The 20,477-nt window shown below is 37.9% G+C and overlaps 1 protein-coding gene and 1 long non-coding RNA gene across 2 annotated transcripts in view; one reads left to right on the top strand and one right to left on the bottom strand.

Moving 5' to 3' along the window:
* LOC128628741 (uncharacterized) overlaps window positions 1-3,680 on the bottom strand; it is a 68,614-nt gene extending 64,934 nt beyond the window's left edge. The window contains exon 1 of the long non-coding RNA XR_008393175.1: window positions 1,582-3,680. This is a non-coding gene — a long non-coding RNA (uncharacterized LOC128628741). The remainder of the gene's footprint in view (window positions 1-1,581) is intronic.
* Window positions 3,681-3,741: 61 nt separating this feature from the next.
* On the top strand, window positions 3,742-15,631 carry LOC108254799 (myosin heavy chain, fast skeletal muscle). The gene is made up of 41 exons (XM_053674104.1): window positions 3,742-3,767; window positions 3,906-3,963; window positions 4,212-4,424; window positions 4,576-4,719; window positions 4,814-4,970; window positions 5,082-5,109; window positions 5,361-5,466; window positions 5,549-5,641; window positions 5,748-5,811; window positions 6,062-6,160; window positions 6,284-6,387; window positions 6,459-6,597; window positions 6,682-6,800; window positions 6,908-7,057; window positions 7,139-7,309; window positions 7,410-7,716; window positions 7,862-7,929; window positions 8,847-8,934; window positions 9,051-9,168; window positions 9,274-9,397; window positions 9,690-9,826; window positions 9,953-10,208; window positions 10,292-10,534; window positions 10,818-10,994; window positions 11,228-11,373; window positions 11,459-11,549; window positions 11,632-12,021; window positions 12,232-12,358; window positions 12,439-12,557; window positions 12,677-12,873; window positions 12,966-13,149; window positions 13,240-13,405; window positions 13,518-13,642; window positions 13,726-14,034; window positions 14,111-14,314; window positions 14,401-14,526; window positions 14,615-14,785; window positions 14,889-14,993; window positions 15,072-15,167; window positions 15,275-15,406; window positions 15,513-15,631. The coding sequence occupies exons 3-41, from the start codon at window positions 4,224-4,226 to the stop codon at window positions 15,531-15,533; spliced, it is 5,802 nt and encodes a 1,933-aa protein (XP_053530079.1). The 5' UTR covers window positions 3,742-3,767; window positions 3,906-3,963; window positions 4,212-4,223; the 3' UTR covers window positions 15,534-15,631.
* The last annotated feature ends 4,846 nt before the right edge of the window (window positions 15,632-20,477 follow it).

The raw sequence follows: 20,477 nt of genomic DNA, 5'->3' as shown, positions 1-20,477 counted from the left end.
GCTTTTCAGGATATGAGAACTGATGAAGAGGAGACGAGAAGCCATAACAAAAATAATTTGTACGCTCCATTGAGATTAACAATGATTCAAATATACATCAACAACGGCTGCTCTCACATTATGACCTTCAACTGCTTCTTGAAGACACGAAGGATCTCCGGATTGCCAGGGTGAAGCACAGGAATAACCTGATGCTGGCAGAGACTGAGGAAATGAGGCCAAAAAGGAGCTGCTTCATGCCAGACAGCATGTGGCAGTGCTGCACTTTCAAGGTTAGTTAGATCAGCTCAGATATATCAATGCTTAGTAAATGATCCTAATGACCTTTTCACTTTTCAACATTATAATACCAGTTATTACATCATACTTGGCCTTCCCCAATCTTCATTGGCACGTTTGCAGGTGGTCCAGAATGCAGCGGCTAGAATGTTAATGAATGCAAAAAAAAAAAGTGATCATATCACACCAATTCTAGACGTACTTCACTGGCTTCTAGTCTTTTTTAGAATTCAATTGAAGTTTGTGATGATTGTTTTTAAAGCTCTTAATCGACAAGCCCCATCTTATATTTCTGACCTTATTCATTTGCATTCAGCTCCCAAGACTCTCAGGTCTGCCAATAAATCTCTCCTACATGTCCCCTGGTCTTAAATTAAAAGGTGACACAGCATTTTCAGTTGCTGTTCCAGTTTATGGAATCAATTGCTACCTGACATTACGAGTGCTCCCTCAATCTCTGTTTTTAAATCTAGACCTAAGACACATTTTTCCTCTTTGGCCATTCCTGGCTATTAACTTGTTGATTAGTAGCCTAACTGTTATTTTCTTTTTTCATTTTTTTTATTTTATTTTTTTTTATTTCATTGTATATTATATTTTATTATTGTTTTTGTACAGCACTCTGATCAGTGTAAGCTGAATTTCAATGTGCGTTACAAATAAAATGTACTTGCTCACTTACTTACATATAATAATGAACTCACAGTTTATCTACCAACCAGAGTATAGTATACAGAGTATAGTCCATCCTTTAATAGTCTGATGTATAATGATCATTATCTCAACTCAAATCCAGTCTACTTTACTCTGTTCAGATGTCATTTTCACCTTCGGATTGTGTACAAAAGGAATTATAGCACATCCAACACTATGACACTGTACGTGATTTTCTTGCCACACAATTAACATTCCTAGACAGAGTTACAGAGCAAGGTATTTTCTGGCCTACACGGAAAAAAATTCTTACATATTGCTATCAAAAATATTTGGAGATAAGAGAAAGGGAACAGGATATCACACATTATCTCAAAACATAATAAAAAACAGAAGTGGTGTACTATTAAAATGATTCTATTAAGTAATCAAGAATCAATCTTTTAAAATCATTATATTAATAATCGATAAAGTTCCATTTTTTACAGTGGTTTTCAAAACAGAATACTTATATTTGGAAAATTAGATAAACAATGCAAACTGCCACATTGTGTAAAGTATTTAAAATTAGGTGAATTATATAGTTTTTGGGAACTAACAGGTTATGAATTTGATCAATTTTATGTGAGAAAAAATGTCAGCACTTACCTGTTGAAGTGCAGAAAAGGTTTTCTTGGGTACCAGTTCAACAGACACTGCAGAGTAACACATCACTGTTCAGAATCAAGAGCTAGAAAGATGAAAAGATGAAGCAAAATATAAATGCAATATGAATTACGGTAGCTTCCTGCTGATGATACGAGTCTCCACTAAAGCATGCAATTTCAACTACATCTGTTAAACTGAGGTAATGATGCTCGACAAGAACAGAAGATGTCTTTCAGATAGGACTTGCATTCACAGTGCTATAGCCCACCTTCATCCAAAAAAAATAAAAAAAGAAGAAGCTGCATGGCTCTAAAAATAAACAAGGCGAATGCTGTGTGATGCCACAGCTGCAGTGTGTAACAGAGGACTTTCATCCAAGTGAATATTAAGACAGGCATTTAGGATGGTCATTAGTAACCCAGTGAGTCATCTTGGAGACATTTCAGTTCTAAAACTACTGCCCAATGATCTCTACACTAATATTTCAATACTAATTATCAAGATCTTGTAAACTAGCTGCTCCATTTTCAGAAAACTTTCTGAGTTTTATATTATAAATGTATGAAGATTATATATTTTAAATATTTAAATGTTTATAATTTTTTAAATCTGATTTTACCAAAATAAATATTATGTTAATCAGATTAAAACTACAAAGGGACATCTATCCAATTGCAATGGTAACAAAGACAACAACAAGATTAGCTAATGTGCTATAAAAGAGGTATAAACCATGCACAATAATTTATAGAGAAATAATATAACTCACTATACTGGTATAACCATAAGCCTTTACTTAAAATCCCCATATTACACTAAATCCACCAAAAAGTATATTTGAACTCAATCACTACTTACTCAAAGACTGCCAGAGAGCATGGCATGCAAATTTCTCCGTCTGGGGATTAATAAAGTATTATCTTATCGCTTATCTTATCTGGGAAAGTCGTAGGGAGTCTGGCTAAATGCTTACTCGATACACATTAAATTCATTAGTTCTGAGACCAGGTGTATATATCCTCATTAGATCTGAATAAGCATGTTAAGCTAAGATTGGGTTTTGAAAAATAAATGTATGAATCCAGTTCATCGCAGTCAATAACCTCTGGACTTTTACGGCCAAGTAATTATCTGCCAATTTAATACTACATTTTATGAAATGCTATTGGAAACAGATATTTGGATTTTTGTTCATCTGATATTCTACACTCAAAAATAGTGAGGTGAACTGGAAACTGGCTCCTAGTAGTAAATGTAGTTTGTGAATTTAAGTCACATACTTGGTTGCTTACAGCCTCATCCCTAATGCTAATTCTGGGACAGATAAGGATAAAGCACTTACTGATAATAAATGAATTAATATTTCATATTGGGGTTTTTTCTTGCACTTGGTTGGAAAATCTGTACATGTACCGCTAAATTTCTGCATCTGTGGGCAGCTTAGAATAGGTCGGGAGAACGTCTTGTAAAGTATTATTCATTTTGCTTCTGTTTTTAGACCTGGAACTTGGAATTGAATCTTTTTGGCAGTTTATAAAGGACACATGATATTACCAATTTCCTTAGAAGACTGATGTTTGTGCCTTGTAAATATATTTATAACATGAAAAGATTGCTGTGTCTTTGTAACAGAACACCGGTGATAAACCTGATCTTGGTGTTCTTCAATGCCAAACTCATTAAAAATTCTTGTGACCTTTGAATCGTTTTAACATAGCATAGCATTCAAAGTTAAAAATAACTGTCTGAAGATTTTAATTGGACAGGCAAGAGACCCATAAATGTCCATCATATTGATCATTCAAAATTTGGAACCTTTTTAACACTGAGGTTGATCTATGCATTTAAATATGTAACATTTTAAATGTATAAACCAAATTAAATTACTAGTATCCAAAACTAAGAGTGTTTATTACCTGTTTACCAGGTCAAAGAAAATAATTATTCCCAGATATTAACAATATAATAAAAACCAAGCACTGCAATAACCTTTCCACAGAAGATGAATATTTCATAATATAATATGATACACAAACAAACATCACACTGGATGATCACTTAGGGAAGAAATACATCATGGTTGAATCCATGACCAAACTTAGCTGGTTGGTTCTGCTGAGTGAACATTAATATCACTATATAAGACAGTCCCCCAAACACTGAGGCTACCCAAGCACCCTGCAAAGGTGAGGCATTACATGTGTCTTAAATGTTAATGTTGATCATACTTTAAAAAATGGTTGTTGTTTTTTAAAGTTCTTGGAAAATGTTGATAATATATTTAATTTTCAGACACTCTCTAAACTCTCTTCTACTTCTTACAGATTCCAACAAGTGCCAGTCCTGGTCTGTCCTTAATTTCTACATCAGTAATCAGCTACGGTAAGGCATTAAAAATACCAAGTACATGAGAATGATGTTAATGCTTTTATTGAAAGTTGGCAGTGTATGATTAAAAACAGTGTATTAAAATTAAGTTTAATGTCAAATTTTTAACAGAAATCTAGAAAATTTACCAATAGTGTGAAAACTGTGCATATATTATACTGCTGTTCAGTACAGATATAGGCAACATCAAGTATCTCAAGTGAGCATGTTATCGGAATTAGAAGTATGGTTTGACTCCCCAGTAACAAGCCACCATGGGGGATGGAGAAATGGAGTGTTACGGCCCGGCGGCCGTCTACCTCCGGAAGCCGGAAAAGGAAAGGCTTGAGGCTCAGACGAAACCTTTTGATGCCAAAACTGCAGTGTATGTGACTGATGCAGCTGAGATGTATCTCAAGGGTACACTGAAGAGTAAAGAGGGTGGCAAAGCCACTGTGGAAACTCTGTGCGGAAAAGTAAGTGACAAGTCTGAGACTGAATTAACCCTTTAATTCAACTATGCACGGTAATGTAGAGTATTTCATCTCACAGAGGGTGAAGGGATCTAAATTTATGCTAGAACAAAGTGTGATGTTCTGCAATATATCATATACTTTTATTACACAGACTGTCACAGTTAAGGAAGATGAAGTCCATCCCATGAATCCCCCAAAGTATGACAAAATTGAGGACATGGCCATGATGACCCACCTCAGTGAACCTTCTGTGCTGTATAACCTCAAAGAGCGTTACGCAGCATGGATGATCTACGTAAGTTTAACAAAGAATTACTCAATTATGAAAGAGAAATAGAAGAGTGTGCAGTGACACAAACTAATGAAAATTTACTCTGACTCTCCTTCAGACCTACTCAGGGTTGTTCTGCGTCACTGTGAACCCCTACAAGTGGCTCCCAGTGTACGACTCAGTCGTTGTGGCTGGATACAGAGGCAAAAAGAGGATTGAAGCCCCACCTCACATCTTCTCCATCTCTGATAACGCCTATCAGTTCATGCTCACTGGTATGATATGGTCTTGTCCAACCACTTCGGAAAAAACTAATTATCTATTTAAATGGATAGCTGGATAGATAAATGATGCAACTTGTCTAACAATTCTCTTTATTCTTTTAGATCGTGAAAACCAGTCTATCCTGATTACGTAAGTTTAGGCTCACATCTGAAAACTCATATTTTCCGTGAAGTTCCTTAGTTACAAACTTGCAAATAAGGTACATGGTAGACCCAATTACTTAAAGCATACTATAGCTGACAAAAGCTTCATTTTACTTTGTTCTGAGTAAAGACCATCTTTTACATGAAAATAACCTTTTACTATAAATATGGATTGGAAGTGCTGAGGCACTTGTTGTTTTATAAGTGCAGACCATTGCTTACTCATTTCACTTGCAGTGGAGAATCTGGTGCAGGAAAGACTGTGAACACAAAACGTGTCATTCAGTACTTTGCAACAATCGCCGTGGTTGGACAGAAGAAGGCGGAGCCTGGCAAAATGCAGGTAAGTGAGTTGTTCTATTACATGCAGCATCTATTAGTGTATTTCTCAATTTTCTGTTATAAACATCTGCTACTGTTGCTAGGGTTCACTGGAAGACCAAATTATTGCAGCCAACCCCCTGCTGGAAGCTTACGGTAATGCCAAGACCGTGAGGAATGACAACTCCTCTCGTTTTGTAAGTAAACACATAAGCTCTTGTAACCGTTCATAAAACACAATAAGCATGAATTAAAAACATATCAAACTACACTGCTGTAATCTGCAATGCTTTTACCTTCTAGGGTAAATTCATCAGAATTCATTTTGGGCAAACTGGCAAGCTGGCCTCAGCTGATATTGAAACTTGTAAGTTTCTGTCATTAATTCTTACATGCAGCTGTGTGAATTTCTTGTGGCAACTGGTTCATGTGCATATGCATATAAGCATGACTAAACATTTGTATAGAAATCTGCATTGCAATCAGATGACCAGGATTATCCACACACCTGTATGGAACATCTGAATCTGAGATGTTATATTGTGAATTTGAAATAAACCCGTTAAAAACATCTTTCTGTAAATTTAATAATGAATGCATTACAAAAACTTCAACAGACCTGCTGGAGAAGTCAAGAGTCACCTTCCAGCTGTGTGCTGAGAGAAGCTACCACATTTTCTACCAGCTCATGACTGGGCACAAACCAGAGCTGCTTGGTAAGGAAACTTCAAAGCCATAATGCTACTGGGTCTTTTTACATTGGCTACAACATTCAGCAGGTTGAATGTGTGAATGAACCAATTAATTTTTTTAAAAAATTAACTGTTTGCCCAACACAGAGGCACTGCTCATTACCACCAACCCCTACGACTACCCCATGATCAGCCAGGGTGAAATCACAGTCAAGAGCATCGATGATGTGGAGGAGTTTGTTGCCACAGATGTAAGTAGATTTTTAAAAACTTTTAAGCAATTAAAAACTGCAACTTTTTCTAAATTTGCTTTCCAACACAGACGGCCATTGACATCCTCGGCTTTAGCGCTGATGAGAAAATTAACATCTACAAGCTGACTGGAGCTGTGATGCATCATGGAACCATGAAGTTCAAGCAGAAGCAGAGGGAGGAGCAGGCTGAGCCTGATGGCACTGAGGGTACATTTAAAAATATGCACAAGATTTTTTTTTAGAACAAGTAACCTGAATCAATAATGAATAACATCGCTTTCTTGATTTCAGTTGCTGATAAAATCTCCTACCTTCTGGGCCTGAACTCAGCTGACATGCTGAAAGCTTTGTGCTACCCAAGAGTCAAGGTCGGAAATGAGTTTGTAACCAAAGGCCAGACTGTACCTCAGGTAATGTCTTATTATTCAACCATCACAAGTGAGAATGAAGCGTTGTTTGTACAGAAAGCACAAATTACAGGACAATACTCAATAAAGCTAACTTTTACATTATTCAGGTGAACAACTCTGTCAGTGCCCTCTGCAAATCCATCTATGAGAAAATGTTCATGTGGATGGTCGTCCGAATTAATGAGATGCTGGACACAAAGCAACAAAGACAGTTCTACATTGGTGTGCTGGACATCGCTGGATTTGAGATCTTTGATGTAAATATTTGTTTTTCTCCATGAAGAGTGTTCCACTGGTTTAAACAATAATTTGGAAATGTCTAATATATTGATCTACAGTTCAACAGCTTGGAGCAGCTCTGCATTAACTTCACAAATGAGAAACTGCAACAGTTTTTCAACCACCACATGTTCGTGCTGGAACAAGAGGAGTACAAGAAAGAAGGTATTGTGTGGGAGTTCATTGACTTCGGTATGGACTTGGCTGCCTGCATTGAGCTCATTGAGAAGGTAAGGTGTTTCAATGAAGTACATTTAAAAAAAATTGCTAAATATCCAACTTGTTTGCCTTGTCATTTGACTCTTTAATAAAAATGAATATTACCAACAGCCAATGGGCATCTTCTCCATCCTTGAAGAGGAGTGCATGTTCCCCAAGGCTTCTGACACGACCTTCAAGAACAAGCTTTATGACCAGCACCTTGGAAAATGTGCCTGCTTCCAAAAGCCAAAGCCCGCCAAAGGCAAAGCTGAGGCCCACTTCGCCCTGGTGCACTACGCCGGCACTGTGGACTACAATGTTAACGGCTGGTTGGACAAGAACAAGGATCCACTGAATGACTCTGTTGTGCAGCTGTACCAGAAAGCAGCAAACAAACTGTTGTGCCACTTGTATGTAGCCCATGGTGGTCCCGATGGTAAGATAAATGAGCTGATAAACAGACTTTTTACTTTCAGTAATTAAGATATTTCTGGACTGAGAAAGTAAGAGTATAATAAGAAAAACAATAACAAAAGTATAATAAGGAAAACAATAACCGACTAATTTGTATTTGTCAACAGCTGATACTGGTGGAAAGAAAGGCAAGAAGAAGGGTGGTTCCTTCCAGACTGTGTCTGCTCTGTTCAGGGTGAGAACAATTTAACAGAAACTATGTTAACATAAAAGGTTGAGTGAATGGATTCCACTCACAGATTCCACATTTTATATACATTTTAGTCTCAGCAACAGGATGAAATACATGACATTTACTGACAAAACTGCCATAAGAGATGCAAGAGTCCTATCAGAGTGTAACCAACAGTAAACATCAGGTTCACATTATATACACAACCGTCATATCTCAGCCCAGTCACGACTGAGTTTCCCAGGAGGCACCGCCAACTACAAACATGGACTTTGAGGACTACACTTCCCCAACCTGCATTCAATTACAAACACACTAACACCACAGCATAAGAGAGACTTTGAAAGCGAAGAGACCTTGTGAAGTAATGTTCAGTTGACTCATTCTCTGCCATTCTCTAAGCCTTTTTCTCGTGCGTTTACAAAGTTACTTTTGACCAGTGTTTCTGTCCCAGACCTCAACTTTTGCCTAGCCTTGTTTTGTTTGTTTGCCTGATCGCCTGACCCTCGCCTGTTTATGGACCATGGACTTTGTCTTTTCCCTTTGGATTATTCTGCCTGGATTCTGTCATCTGCAACTGTTTCCGTTTCTACCCTCAGAACGTGAAAATAGCAGAGTTTACAATTCCTTTACTTGTGTTTTTAAGAAGCCCTCGTTATTCTGCTTCAAAAACATTAGTTGGATTCCCATCTGAAATTCATCCATCTTCACTTATTCCTTTTGTCATTTTAAAACATGTTACATCTGTAACGTTAAATTTGTTTCCCACTATGTAGTTCAAAATTTATGCAAAGATTAATATTACTGAATTTATACTAGTTGACCTTGGTTTACTCTATTCCAGTTTAGGTGTGGACAGGCTATTATTATTATTATTATTATTATTATTATTACTAAACCACTGAATGTAAAACTCACAGGAGAACTTGGGTAAGCTGATGTCCAACTTGAGGAGCACTCACCCTCACTTTGTGCGTTGCTTGATTCCAAATGAATCCAAGACTCCAGGTGGGTATTCTTATTTTCTTACATCTTTATTAGTAAATAAACAACAAAATACCTATGAATGTCTTTGACTGTAAGAGTTTTTGCTAAATATTGTACCACTACACTGAACAACCTAGGTCTGATGGAGAACTTCCTGGTCATCCACCAGTTGAGGTGTAATGGTGTGCTGGAGGGTATCAGAATCTGCAGAAAGGGATTTCCCAGCAGAGTCCTCTATGCTGACTTCAAGCAGAGGTCATTTATTTACTCACAGCAATTCAACATTTGTGATATTTTTACAGATGTTAAGAACGAATTCTTTTATTGCTGTACCTATATAATTTAACTATTTGAAAACAGGTATAAAGTTCTGAATGCCAGTGTCATCCCAGAAGGCCAATTCATTGACAACAAGAAAGCGTCAGAGAAACTCTTGGGCTCTGTTGATGTCGACCACACCCAGTATATGTTTGGACACACCAAGGTACCCATGAAATCTGATTTTTAAGAACAGATTGTAATACAGTATGAAACACAAATGAAGGACAATGATTTAAGATTATTTGTCCTTCAGACAGGATTAAGATTACTTTTCAACACAGTTTTAGAACTTTACCAGAAATTTATATGAACAGGGTTTTTTTTCCTTTGCATGATCTGAAATAATTTATTACAATAATTTAATTAATTACAATCTTATATATTTTCTAAAAAATTTTGAATATCCAATAAACGTGATCTATGTAGCTTTATAGTTCCATATTTAATCTTGGTAGGTGTTCTTCAAAGCCGGTCTGCTGGGTACCCTAGAGGAGATGCGAGATGATAAACTTGCAAATCTAGTGACCATGACTCAGGCTTTGTGCCGTGGCTACCTCATGCGGAGGGAGTTTGTCAAAATGATGGAAAGGAGGTATATGCAATTTAATTAAAAACAAAGAAATACAAATACTGCGTGCATGTTAATTTCACTGCAAACGAAACATACATTAATTAAACATACACATTTGATAATAATGGAACTGAACTCAAATTCCAGGGAAGCTATCTATTCCATCCAATACAACATCCGCTCATTCATGAATGTGAAACACTGGCCATGGATGAAGCTTTACTTCAAGATCAAGCCTCTGCTCAAGACTGCAGAGACTGAGAAGGAAATGGCTTCCATGAAGGAGAACTTTGAGAAAATGAAGGAGGACTTGGCAAAAGCGCTGGCCAAAAAGAAAGAGCTCGAGGAGAAGATGGTGTCTCTGGTACAGGAGAAAAATGACCTGCAACTCCAAGTATCAGCTGTGAGTATTTAAAGTCTAGTTGGTATGTCTCTGTAGAATAGAAAGAAAAAAAAGTCATGATAATAAGCCATCTGAATCAACAGGAATCAGAAAACCTGTCTGATGCTGAGGAAAGGTGTGAGGGGCTCATCAAGAACAAAATCCAGCTTGAGGCCAAGCTCAAAGACACAACTGAGAGACTGGAGGATGAGGAGGAAATCAATGCTGAGCTGACTGCCAAGAAGAGGAAACTGGAGGATGAGTGTTCTGAGCTGAAGAAGGATATTGATGACCTGGAGCTCACCTTGGCCAAAGTGGAAAAGGAGAAACATGCCACTGAGAACAAGGTTGGTGTGTTGCAATGCACTATAAATTAACAGATGCTATACACCATACTTGTGTGGATTCAGCTACTAAAATCCAGATCGTGACTATGGTTAAATTTTTCATGTTCATCATTATTGTAGATCTGAGTGGTATTAACTAATAACTGAATAGTAACTCAGATTTAAAATAAACACATTAGATATAATAAGAGTGCACATCTTCTACGCTCAACATGAAGGTAAAGGTCAATCCTATTACTTAAAAAAAAAAAAACTATATGACAAAAGCTACTCTTTTTCACAGGTCAAGAACCTCACTGAGGAGATGACCTCTCAGGACGAGAGCATTGCCAAGCTCACTAAGGAGAAGAAAGCCCTCCAAGAGGCACACCAGCAGACTCTGGATGATCTCCAGGCAGAGGAAGACAAAGTCAACACTCTGACCAAATCAAAGACCAAGCTTGAGCAACAAGTGGATGATGTAAGACTTTAGTGTTCTATTTTTAATGAAATATTTCATAAATGTGTTATAGATTATCAGGTGAAAAACTAACACGCTCACATACACAGCTTGAGGGTTCTCTGGCACCAAATCAAAGTTCAAGCTTGAGCAACAAGTCGATGATGTAAATATCTGTACAATATTTAAATTAAAGAAAAGGTTTAGCAGTCATCATAGTCAGGTGTTTTATTATGGTGTTCTATAAAATTTAGCTTGAAGGTTCACTGGAACAAGAGAAGAAGCTGCGTATGGACCTTGAGAGAGCCAAGAGGAAGCTTGAGGGTGACCTGAAACTGGCCCAGGAGTCAATAATGGACCTGGAGAACGAAAAGCAGCAGTCTGATGAGAAGATCAAGAAGTATACAATTTATAATACAAATAAAATATCAAACTTCACTGAAATCTTTTTTTTTTTTTGACATCTGACATTTTTCCCCACACAGGAAGGACTTTGAAATAAGCCAGCTACTAAGTAAGATAGAAGATGAGCAGTCTATGGGTGCCCAGCTTCAGAAGAAGATTAAAGAGCTTCAGGTACTTCATCTGTGAGAAATAATCAAATTTAGGCTTGTACTCTAAAATTAGAATGTTTAAGGTATGAAAACCGAACTTTCAGGCTCGCATTGAAGAGCTGGAGGAGGAAATTGAGGCTGAGCGTGCAGCTCGTGCTAAAGTTGAGAAGCAGAGAGCGGATCTCTCCAGGGAACTTGAGGAGATCAGTGAGAGGCTTGAGGAAGCTGGAGGTGCCACCGCTGCTCAGATCGAGATGAACAAGAAGCGAGAGTCCGAATTCCAGAAAATGCGCCGTGATCTGGAAGAGTCCACTCTGCAGCATGAAGCCACAGCTGCTGCACTCCGCAAGAAACAAGCTGACAGCGTTGCTGAGCTTGGAGAGCAGATCGACAATCTTCAGCGTGTCAAACAGAAGCTGGAGAAGGAAAAGAGTGAATATAAAATGGAGATAGATGACCTCTCCAGTAACATGGAGGCTGTGGCAAAATCAAAGGTATTTACAATTGGCATTAAGATACAAAAACAGGAACTGAAAATAAGAAAATTTATTAAATACTGTACAATCCTTAAAATGAAAAACCATTGTATTTAAATAGACAACTAACAGGAGAATTAAATTTCAAAGTATTTACCCACACACAGCGTAGACAAGTCATGATTTTGCTACAATATTTGCATTTTCTACAAATTATTCTTTTTCCAGGCTAACCTAGAAAAGGTGTGCCGCACGCTAGAGGACCAGCTGAGTGAACTCAAGACTAAGAATGATGAACATGTTCGTCAACTGAATGACATCAGCACACAAAAAGCACGCCTGCAGACTGAGAATGGTAAATTAAATCGCAATAAACCAGAAAATTCTACAATCACATGATCAATCCTGGTAACATAATTTACAATCATATTTAAGGTGAATTTGGCCGTCAGCTAGAGGAGAAAGAAGCACTTGTTTCTCAGCTGACCAGGGGAAAACAAGCTTACACACAGCAGATTGAGGAACTCAAAAGACACATTGAGGAGGAAGTCAAGGTAGAACATGGATAGTTTTAAGTAAATCTGACAAACACATTTTGCATATAGTCTGTAAATACACCAGTAAGAACACATTAACAAGAATAGATTTAACTAACTTTATTGTTTGCTTACAGGCCAAGAACGCTCTGGCCCATGCTGTCCAATCAGCCCGTCATGACTGCGATCTGCTCAGAGAGCAGTTTGAGGAAGAGCAAGAGGCCAAGGCTGAGCTTCAACGTGGAATGTCCAAGGCCAACAGTGAGGTGGCTCAGTGGAGAACCAAATATGAGACTGATGCCATCCAGCGTACCGAGGAGCTTGAAGAGGCCAAGTAAATTAAATAAGAAGATAGAAAAATATACACTATATAAGAATGTTTACATAATCAAACATAAACTAAAGATCTTAGATACTTTTTTACAGGAAAAAGCTTGCTCAGCGTCTACAAGAGGCAGAGGAAGCCATTGAAGCTATGAACTCCAAGTGTGCTTCTCTGGATAAGACTAAGCAGAGACTGCAGGGTGAAGTGGAGGACCTCATGATCGATGTTGAGAGAGCCAATAGCGTGGCTGCCAATCTTGACAAGAAACAGAGGAACTTTGATAAGGTCTAGCATCTGTCAACTCAACAGGGTCTACTAGCCTGTGTTGATTGTTCTAAAGCTAGCATAGCATGTAACTGTCCTCCACATTTTCAGGTCTTGGCAGAATGGAAGCAGAAGTATGAAGAAAGCCAGGCTGAACTGGAAGGAGCTCTGAAAGAGGCTCGATCACTTAGCACTGAACTCTTTAAGATGAAGAACTCATATGAGGAAGCTCTGGACAATCTCGAGACCCTGAAGAGAGAAAACAAGAATCTGCAGCGTATATTACTCAAATATAACTACACATATTGTTTAGAACTACAGTAAAATACTGGGAATTAGTATACAGATTTATTTTTATAAACATTCAACTGGACTTTTCTTCCCCTCAGAGGAGGTCTCTGACCTGACTGAACATCTTGGAGAGACTGGAAAGACCATCCATGAGCTGGAGAAAGCAAAGAAGACAGTGGAAATTGAGAAATCAGAAATCCAGACTGCGCTTGAGGAAGCTGAGGTAAGACTGCCTATGAACTCCCCATATCAAAAAATGAGAATGGGTTGGCACCAAATTGCTTAATATCCAACATAATTCTTCAGGCCACACTTGAGCATGAGGAATCCAAGATCCTTCGTATTCAACTAGAGCTCACACAAGTCAAAAGTGAAATAGACAGGAAACTGGCTGAGAAGGACGAAGAGATGGAGCAGATCAAGAGAAACAGCCAGAGGGTGATTGAGTCCATGCAGACTACTCTGGACGCTGAGATCAGGAGCAGAAATGATGCTTTGAGGGTCAAGAAGAAGATGGAGGGAGATCTCAATGAAATGGAGATTCAGCTGAGCCATGCCAACCGCCAGGCTGCTGAGGCACAGAAACAGCTCAGGAATGTCCAAGGACAGCTCAAGGTGCACCTCCATTTGTTTTTCAATGGTTAAAAGTTATCTATCTTCAGGCATCAATTAACTATTCCATTTACATCAGGATGCCCAACTGCACCTTGATGATGCTGTCAGAGGACAGGAAGAAATGAAGGAGCAGGTGGCCATGGTGGAGCGCAGGAATAACCTGATGCTGGCGGAGATTGAGGAACTCAGAACTGCACTGGAGCAGACAGAGAGAGGCCGCAAAGTGGCTGAGCAGGAGCTGGTTGATGCCAGTGAGCGTGTGACACTGCTGCACTCTCAGGTTAGCTGTTGCACCATGGAACTTTGCTTTCCATTTCACATCGCTTGGTAAATTATAATAATGGTCTTCATGTGTTGCTACAACAGAACACTAGTCTAATAAACACCAAGAAGAAGCTTGAGACTGACCTGGTTCAAATTCAAGGTGAAGTGGACGATATTGTCCAGGAGGCCAGAAATGCTGAAGAGAAGGCCAAAAAGGCCATCACAGATGTGAGTGTTCAAGAACATAGATTTTGCACCAGTGTCCTTTACAAATGCATGAAAAGTAAACCTGACACTTCAATGACTCGTACACTAGGCTGCCATGATGGCAGAAGAGCTGAAGAAGGAGCAGGACACCAATGCTCACATGGAGAGGATGAAGAAAAACCTTGAGATTACAGTCAAAGATCTACAGCACCGTCTGGATGAGGCTGAAAGTCTTGCAATGAAGGGTGGAAAGAAGCAGCTCCAAAAACTGGAATCTAGGGTACCTTGAACTCATTATACTGTGAAAAGAAATATCCAATGTGTTTATACATAGGATGCTTTGTTCTCTGAGCCACATTCATAAAACAAAATGTCTCTTCTAGGTGCGTGAGCTGGAAAGTGAAGTCGAGGCTGAGCAGAGACGTAGTGCTGAATCTGTTAAAGGTGTCCGCAAATATGAAAGACGAGTGAAGGAGCTCACCTACCAGGTATTTTGTGTACTTAAGTACATGTAGATTATATAACTGCAAGTAAAATAAAATCTAAATTAAGGTCAATCTCTTCAGACTGAGGAGGACAAGAAGAATGTGAGCAGACTGCAGGATCTTGTGGACAAACTGCAGCTGAAAGTGAAGGCCTACAAGAGGCAGGCTGAGGATGCTGTAAGTTTCCTAATGGATTAACTACACCCTACATTCACTATGTACTCGAGTCCATATATACTCCGTATTACCAGCACTGACTGTGATGTTGTCCATCACTCTCACAGGAGGAGCAGGCCAACACTCACCTGTCCAGGTACAGGAAAGTGCAGCATGAGATGGAGGAAGCTCAGGAGCGTGCTGACATTGCTGAGTCCCAGGTCAACAAGCTGAGAGTCAAGAGCAGAGATGTTGTAAAAGTATGTTCTACTTTATGAAGAAATTTTATTTCAATTGTAGAATTTTTTTTAAACAAAAATCTAGTGCATATTTAAAGGTTTTATAATAATGTGTATAACTTTTTAGATCAAAGAAGTGGCTGAATAAAAGATGAAGACCAACATCACTGGGCACCAACAAGCAAGCATATAATATGTTTCTTGTTAATGTCTATGCATAAACTAAATAAATAAATTTGAATCAAAGTCCTTGCCTCTTGTGTACCTGGAAAAAAAAAAAATGAAATGGACCATGAAGAGAAAGGTGTGAATAATATCCTTAATTATATTTTGTGCCACATTGTTTTGTAATACACCATCACCAGATACATGCACCAGCAGGTACATTTAACTGTTCAACACATAATATACAAGAGATGACTTCTCAAAGCCATACCACACAACTCTCATCAATACCAAAGTCAGGCAAAAGCATAGTCAGGGGAAAGCTGGATATTACATAAACAATAAAACATTTAAAACAGAAAAGCAACCACTGTAACTCAAACTTCCTTCCTAATTATGAACACATTATAGCAGTATTAAATGACCTATAAGGCATGAACGGCAGCCTCTAGAACTTTCTTACGTTAAGTTTATTGATGGTGCAAATAAAAACACTGGAGATATAAGGCCCAATATACTTATTACAAGCAGGTACTGTTACTTTAAAGTACTTTCATTGATTGACCCTTTACATGTGATTACCAAATATGGAGACTGCACAATGCTGACACGTTCGGCAGATTTTAATTGTACTACTAGTGTTTAGTTATACAGAACCTGACAAGTAAAGGCATCTACATAACCAACATTGTAAGTTAACACAGGTGTTCAAAACCATACTAGTGTCATGTATCAGGTGGCGATCAGGCAGATGCAAGTGCAGTTAAAGGCTTTATTTAAAGAGAGGCAGGCAGAAAAATCTAAATCGTGATCCAAAAGGTAATCCACAGAACAGGCAAGGGTTATGCGATGTACAAACAGAGGAAACAGGGGAAATCCAGAAACAGGAATCAAGAAACCATTAAACGAGATCAAAACAGGAGGACGCAAATACAGAAACACTGGCTCTGTAACGCACAGCTGGTGAAACACTGAGATAATGCTGCACGAGCAACAAAGACACATGAGAAGTTTAATTACACAAACTAATCAAAACAAACACACGTACAAAGTAAACAAATGTTTGACAACCTGGAAGTGCGCAGTATTGCGCTACGCCAGTGCTCAGTGCAAGGGGAAATCTCTGACAACTAGTACAAATATTTTCATGACTAATGACATGACTTGTCAGTTAATAAATAATGAATAGCTTTCTTTTTTTTATCCCAATAAACAATGTTAGAAAACTGTTTAACATTAGCATTAATACACCAAAAATAATGCTAGCAAGGTAATGAACATTGGTATTAACTGATATTTGTTTGAATGTTAACTACAAAATAACCTGCATTAATTAATATTTAATCCATTAATGACTACAATTAGGTCACATCAATTCATACAAACGTGTTATTTAATATAAACTTGGGTTAATTCTCTTAACCAGCATTATTCCTTGTATTAGTTAACATGAATAGCTATGAGCAGCACCATTAATAAACCATAATTTTAACGGTTTATTAATATTTGATGTTTGTTTAAATGTTAAATAAATTATGAATAACTGCATAAATGTTAATTTCATCCTTGACTAAACATTTTGTTTATAAACATAATTTACTATTAAATGTTGATAATCAGCTGAATTCGGGTCAGTGGAAGTAAACGCTCCTTCACCAAGACTATATTACTGAGTGTTTTCATTTATGCTGGCCATTCTGGATTTATTTATAGTCATGAATGGAATACACGTTGATGAATACAAGTGTTTAATATTCAAACAAAAATAAATATTTAACATTGTTGTACAATTCATTGCAATCTAAGAAATCACCTGGTCCAGACAGGTTTCCTTCCGAATTTTATAAGAAATTTCATGTTGCATTGGCCCCATTATTTCTGGCTGTATTCGAGGAATCCTTAGAACTAGGTACGCTGCCACAAACATTGAGACAAGCATCTATAACTCTATTGCTTAAAGAAGGGAAGGACCCAACATTATGTAATTCGTACGGACCTATTAGCCTCCTCAATGTTGATGTCAAGATTTTAGCCAAACTTTTGGCCTCTCGTTTAGAGGGGATTCTCCCTAGTATTATTTCAGAGGAGCAAACCGGATTTATAAAAGGACGGTATTCCTTTTCTAATATTTGTACTCTACTTAGTATTTTGTATTCAAAACAAAACAGCGACTCCTCTTAAGTGGTCATCTCTTTGGACGCAGAAAAGGCGTTTGATAGGATAGAATGGGAATATCTTTTTATGTTGCTAAAGAGGTTCGGCTTTGGGGATGGACTGATATCATGGATCTGTTTGTTATATGTGGAACCGCAAGCTTCCATATATACCAACGATGCTAAATCTGACTATTTTACTTTGTCGCGGGGTACGCGCCAGGGATGTCCTCTGTCTCCCTTACTTTTTGCCATAGCGATTGAGCCTCTCTCGATAACGCTTAGAACTCTTCCTGTATTTCAGGGTATAATTTGCAAAGGAATTGAACATAACATACATAGCTCTGTATGCTGATGACTTACTACTTTATGTTACAGATCCAATTGCATCTATTCCAGAGATAATATGCATATTAAATGACTTTGGGAAATTTTCCGGGTATAAACTGAACCTATAAAAGAGTGAATGCTTCCCCATAAACCAATCTGGCCAAAAGATAAAACAGACTGAAATACCTTTTCATTTGGAGGATTCAAAATACAAATATCTCGGAGTTAATGTCACCCGTTCTTATTCTGCATTAATGGGGGCGAATTTTACACCGTTAATTTCATACATCAAGTCAGCCTTTCAAAGATGGGCAGCTCTACCATTATCCCCTCTTGGTAGAATAAACACGGTAAAATGAACATTCTTCCAAAATTCCTCTACCTTTTTCAGTCCATCCCTTTGTTTTTACCCAAATCTTTCTTCAAGAATATAGACCAATTAATCTCCTCTTCTATATGGGCAGGAAAAACTCCCAGGGTTTCCAAATTTTCACTTCAAAAGAGTCGACTAAGTGGTGGCCTCTCCTTGCCCAATTTCATGTATTATTATTGGGCAGATAATATTCAGAATCTGGTGCTCTGGGTGCAGGCCCTCTCTCTTCCATGGTGCCACTTAGAAGCAAAGTCTTGTATTTCAAACTCCCTCCCTGCTATGGTGTTCTCCTCCCTTCCTATACCCCTTTCACAACACACGGATAATCCAATAGTACGTACCTCTCTAAAAATTTTCTATCAGTTTCGCCGTCATTTTAAATCCATCTCGGCCTAAACCATGGCACTTATATGTAATAGCCACCTCTTTCCCCCCTCCTTTATAGATTCCACATTCTCTTTGTGGGAAAAGAAGGGTCCGAAATGCTTTGAGGATATTTTCATTAATAATGTGTTTGCAAACTTTTCTGAGTTGTCCTCGTCATTCAGCCTGCCTCCATCTCACCTATTCCGTTTCTTTCAAATTAGGCATTGTGTCTCCTCCCTATTCCCTGGTTTTCCCTCCTTACCTACAAAGTCTGCATGGGAAGAGGTGTTCAAGCTGAATCCTCATAAGGGTGGCATTATTTCACGGACATATGTAACGATTTGGTCACAGGTCGATTCTTACAATATCAAAACCATTAGTGCTTGGGAAAAGGAATTGGGCCTGGAGCTTGAGGATGATTACTGGGGCAGAGCGTTAGATAATATACGTACCACCACTTCTTGTGCTAGACTTAGTTTCATACAATTTAAAGTGGTCCATAGACCTCACTTCTCTAGGAGTAAACTGTCTAAAATATATCCCAATGTTCCTGACATGTGTGAAAAATGCAAACTTTCGTCCTGTAACTTGAGTCATATGTTTGCACTCTGTCCCAAACTGCAGAACTTTTGGAACTATTTCTTCGAAACTATGTCCGACGTTCTTAAAATCAAATTTGATGTCCTTTAATTGCCATCTTTGGTGTTCCATCTCAGTATCAGCCTCTGAACCATAAACAATCTATTGTTGTGGGTTTTGCATCATTACTTGCTCGGTGCAGAATATTGCTGTCTTGGACCTCTCCACAACCCCCCTCTATATCAGTCTGGCTTAAAGACTTAATCTTCTTTTTAAAATTTGAAAAAATCAAGTATAACATCAGAGGCAGGGGTGAATCATTTTTGTTAAAATGGCAACAATTTATTAACTACTTCAATGATGTACGCACCCTGGAGGTGGATTGAGGAGAGGTGGACGGTAAATACTGATTATCTTACTTTTTTTCTGGTTGTTTGTTATTGTTTTTTGTTTCCCCCTTTCTTTTTCTTTTGGTAAAAAAAAGCTTTTAAAGTTCATGAGAAACATTTTCAGTCAAAAAAATCATACCCAAAAAACAAACAAACAAAAAAAATTGTTAATGGATGCTTAATGTAAAGACAGTGTATATGTTTAAAAAAAGTTTTAAAGTCCATGCACAGAAAAATAAATCATATTATACAAAGTAGTTTTTATATATTATATGATGCAAGCATCAAACGCTGAAGTACAATACTAATATGTACAATACCCGAAGAACAGGACAATATTTACCATTTCAAAAGTGTTATTTATCTGTGTTTAATATTAAATATAACTAATAGGCAAGCATGCATCAATAACTTTTTTGTATTCACCATCTTTCAATGGCTGTGGCAAAAAAGCACAACAAAACAGAATGGCACTGTTAAACTATACACGTAAAAACAGAATCATATTAGTATCAATATACTCCCACCTTAAGCCTTTGTGCTGAGTCCTACTGCTGAGTTGTTCACAGCTGCAGAATTAATAAGATGACTTTTGTGCATGGGAAGATTAAGGAAGGCATTTATAACAGGCATTTGTAGCCCAACGACTCCCTGCATTTAAATGCCTAAAGTTCTAATTAAGGAAAGACAAAACAGTGCCAACACAGTGCCATGTGGGAAGACCTGACCACTAAAAG

Source organism: Ictalurus punctatus, chromosome 21 (genome assembly GCF_001660625.3).
Source record: "Ictalurus punctatus breed USDA103 chromosome 21, Coco_2.0, whole genome shotgun sequence".
NCBI lineage: Eukaryota > Metazoa > Chordata > Actinopteri > Siluriformes > Ictaluridae > Ictalurus > Ictalurus punctatus.
This window is presented reverse-complemented; position numbering and strand designations above follow the sequence as displayed.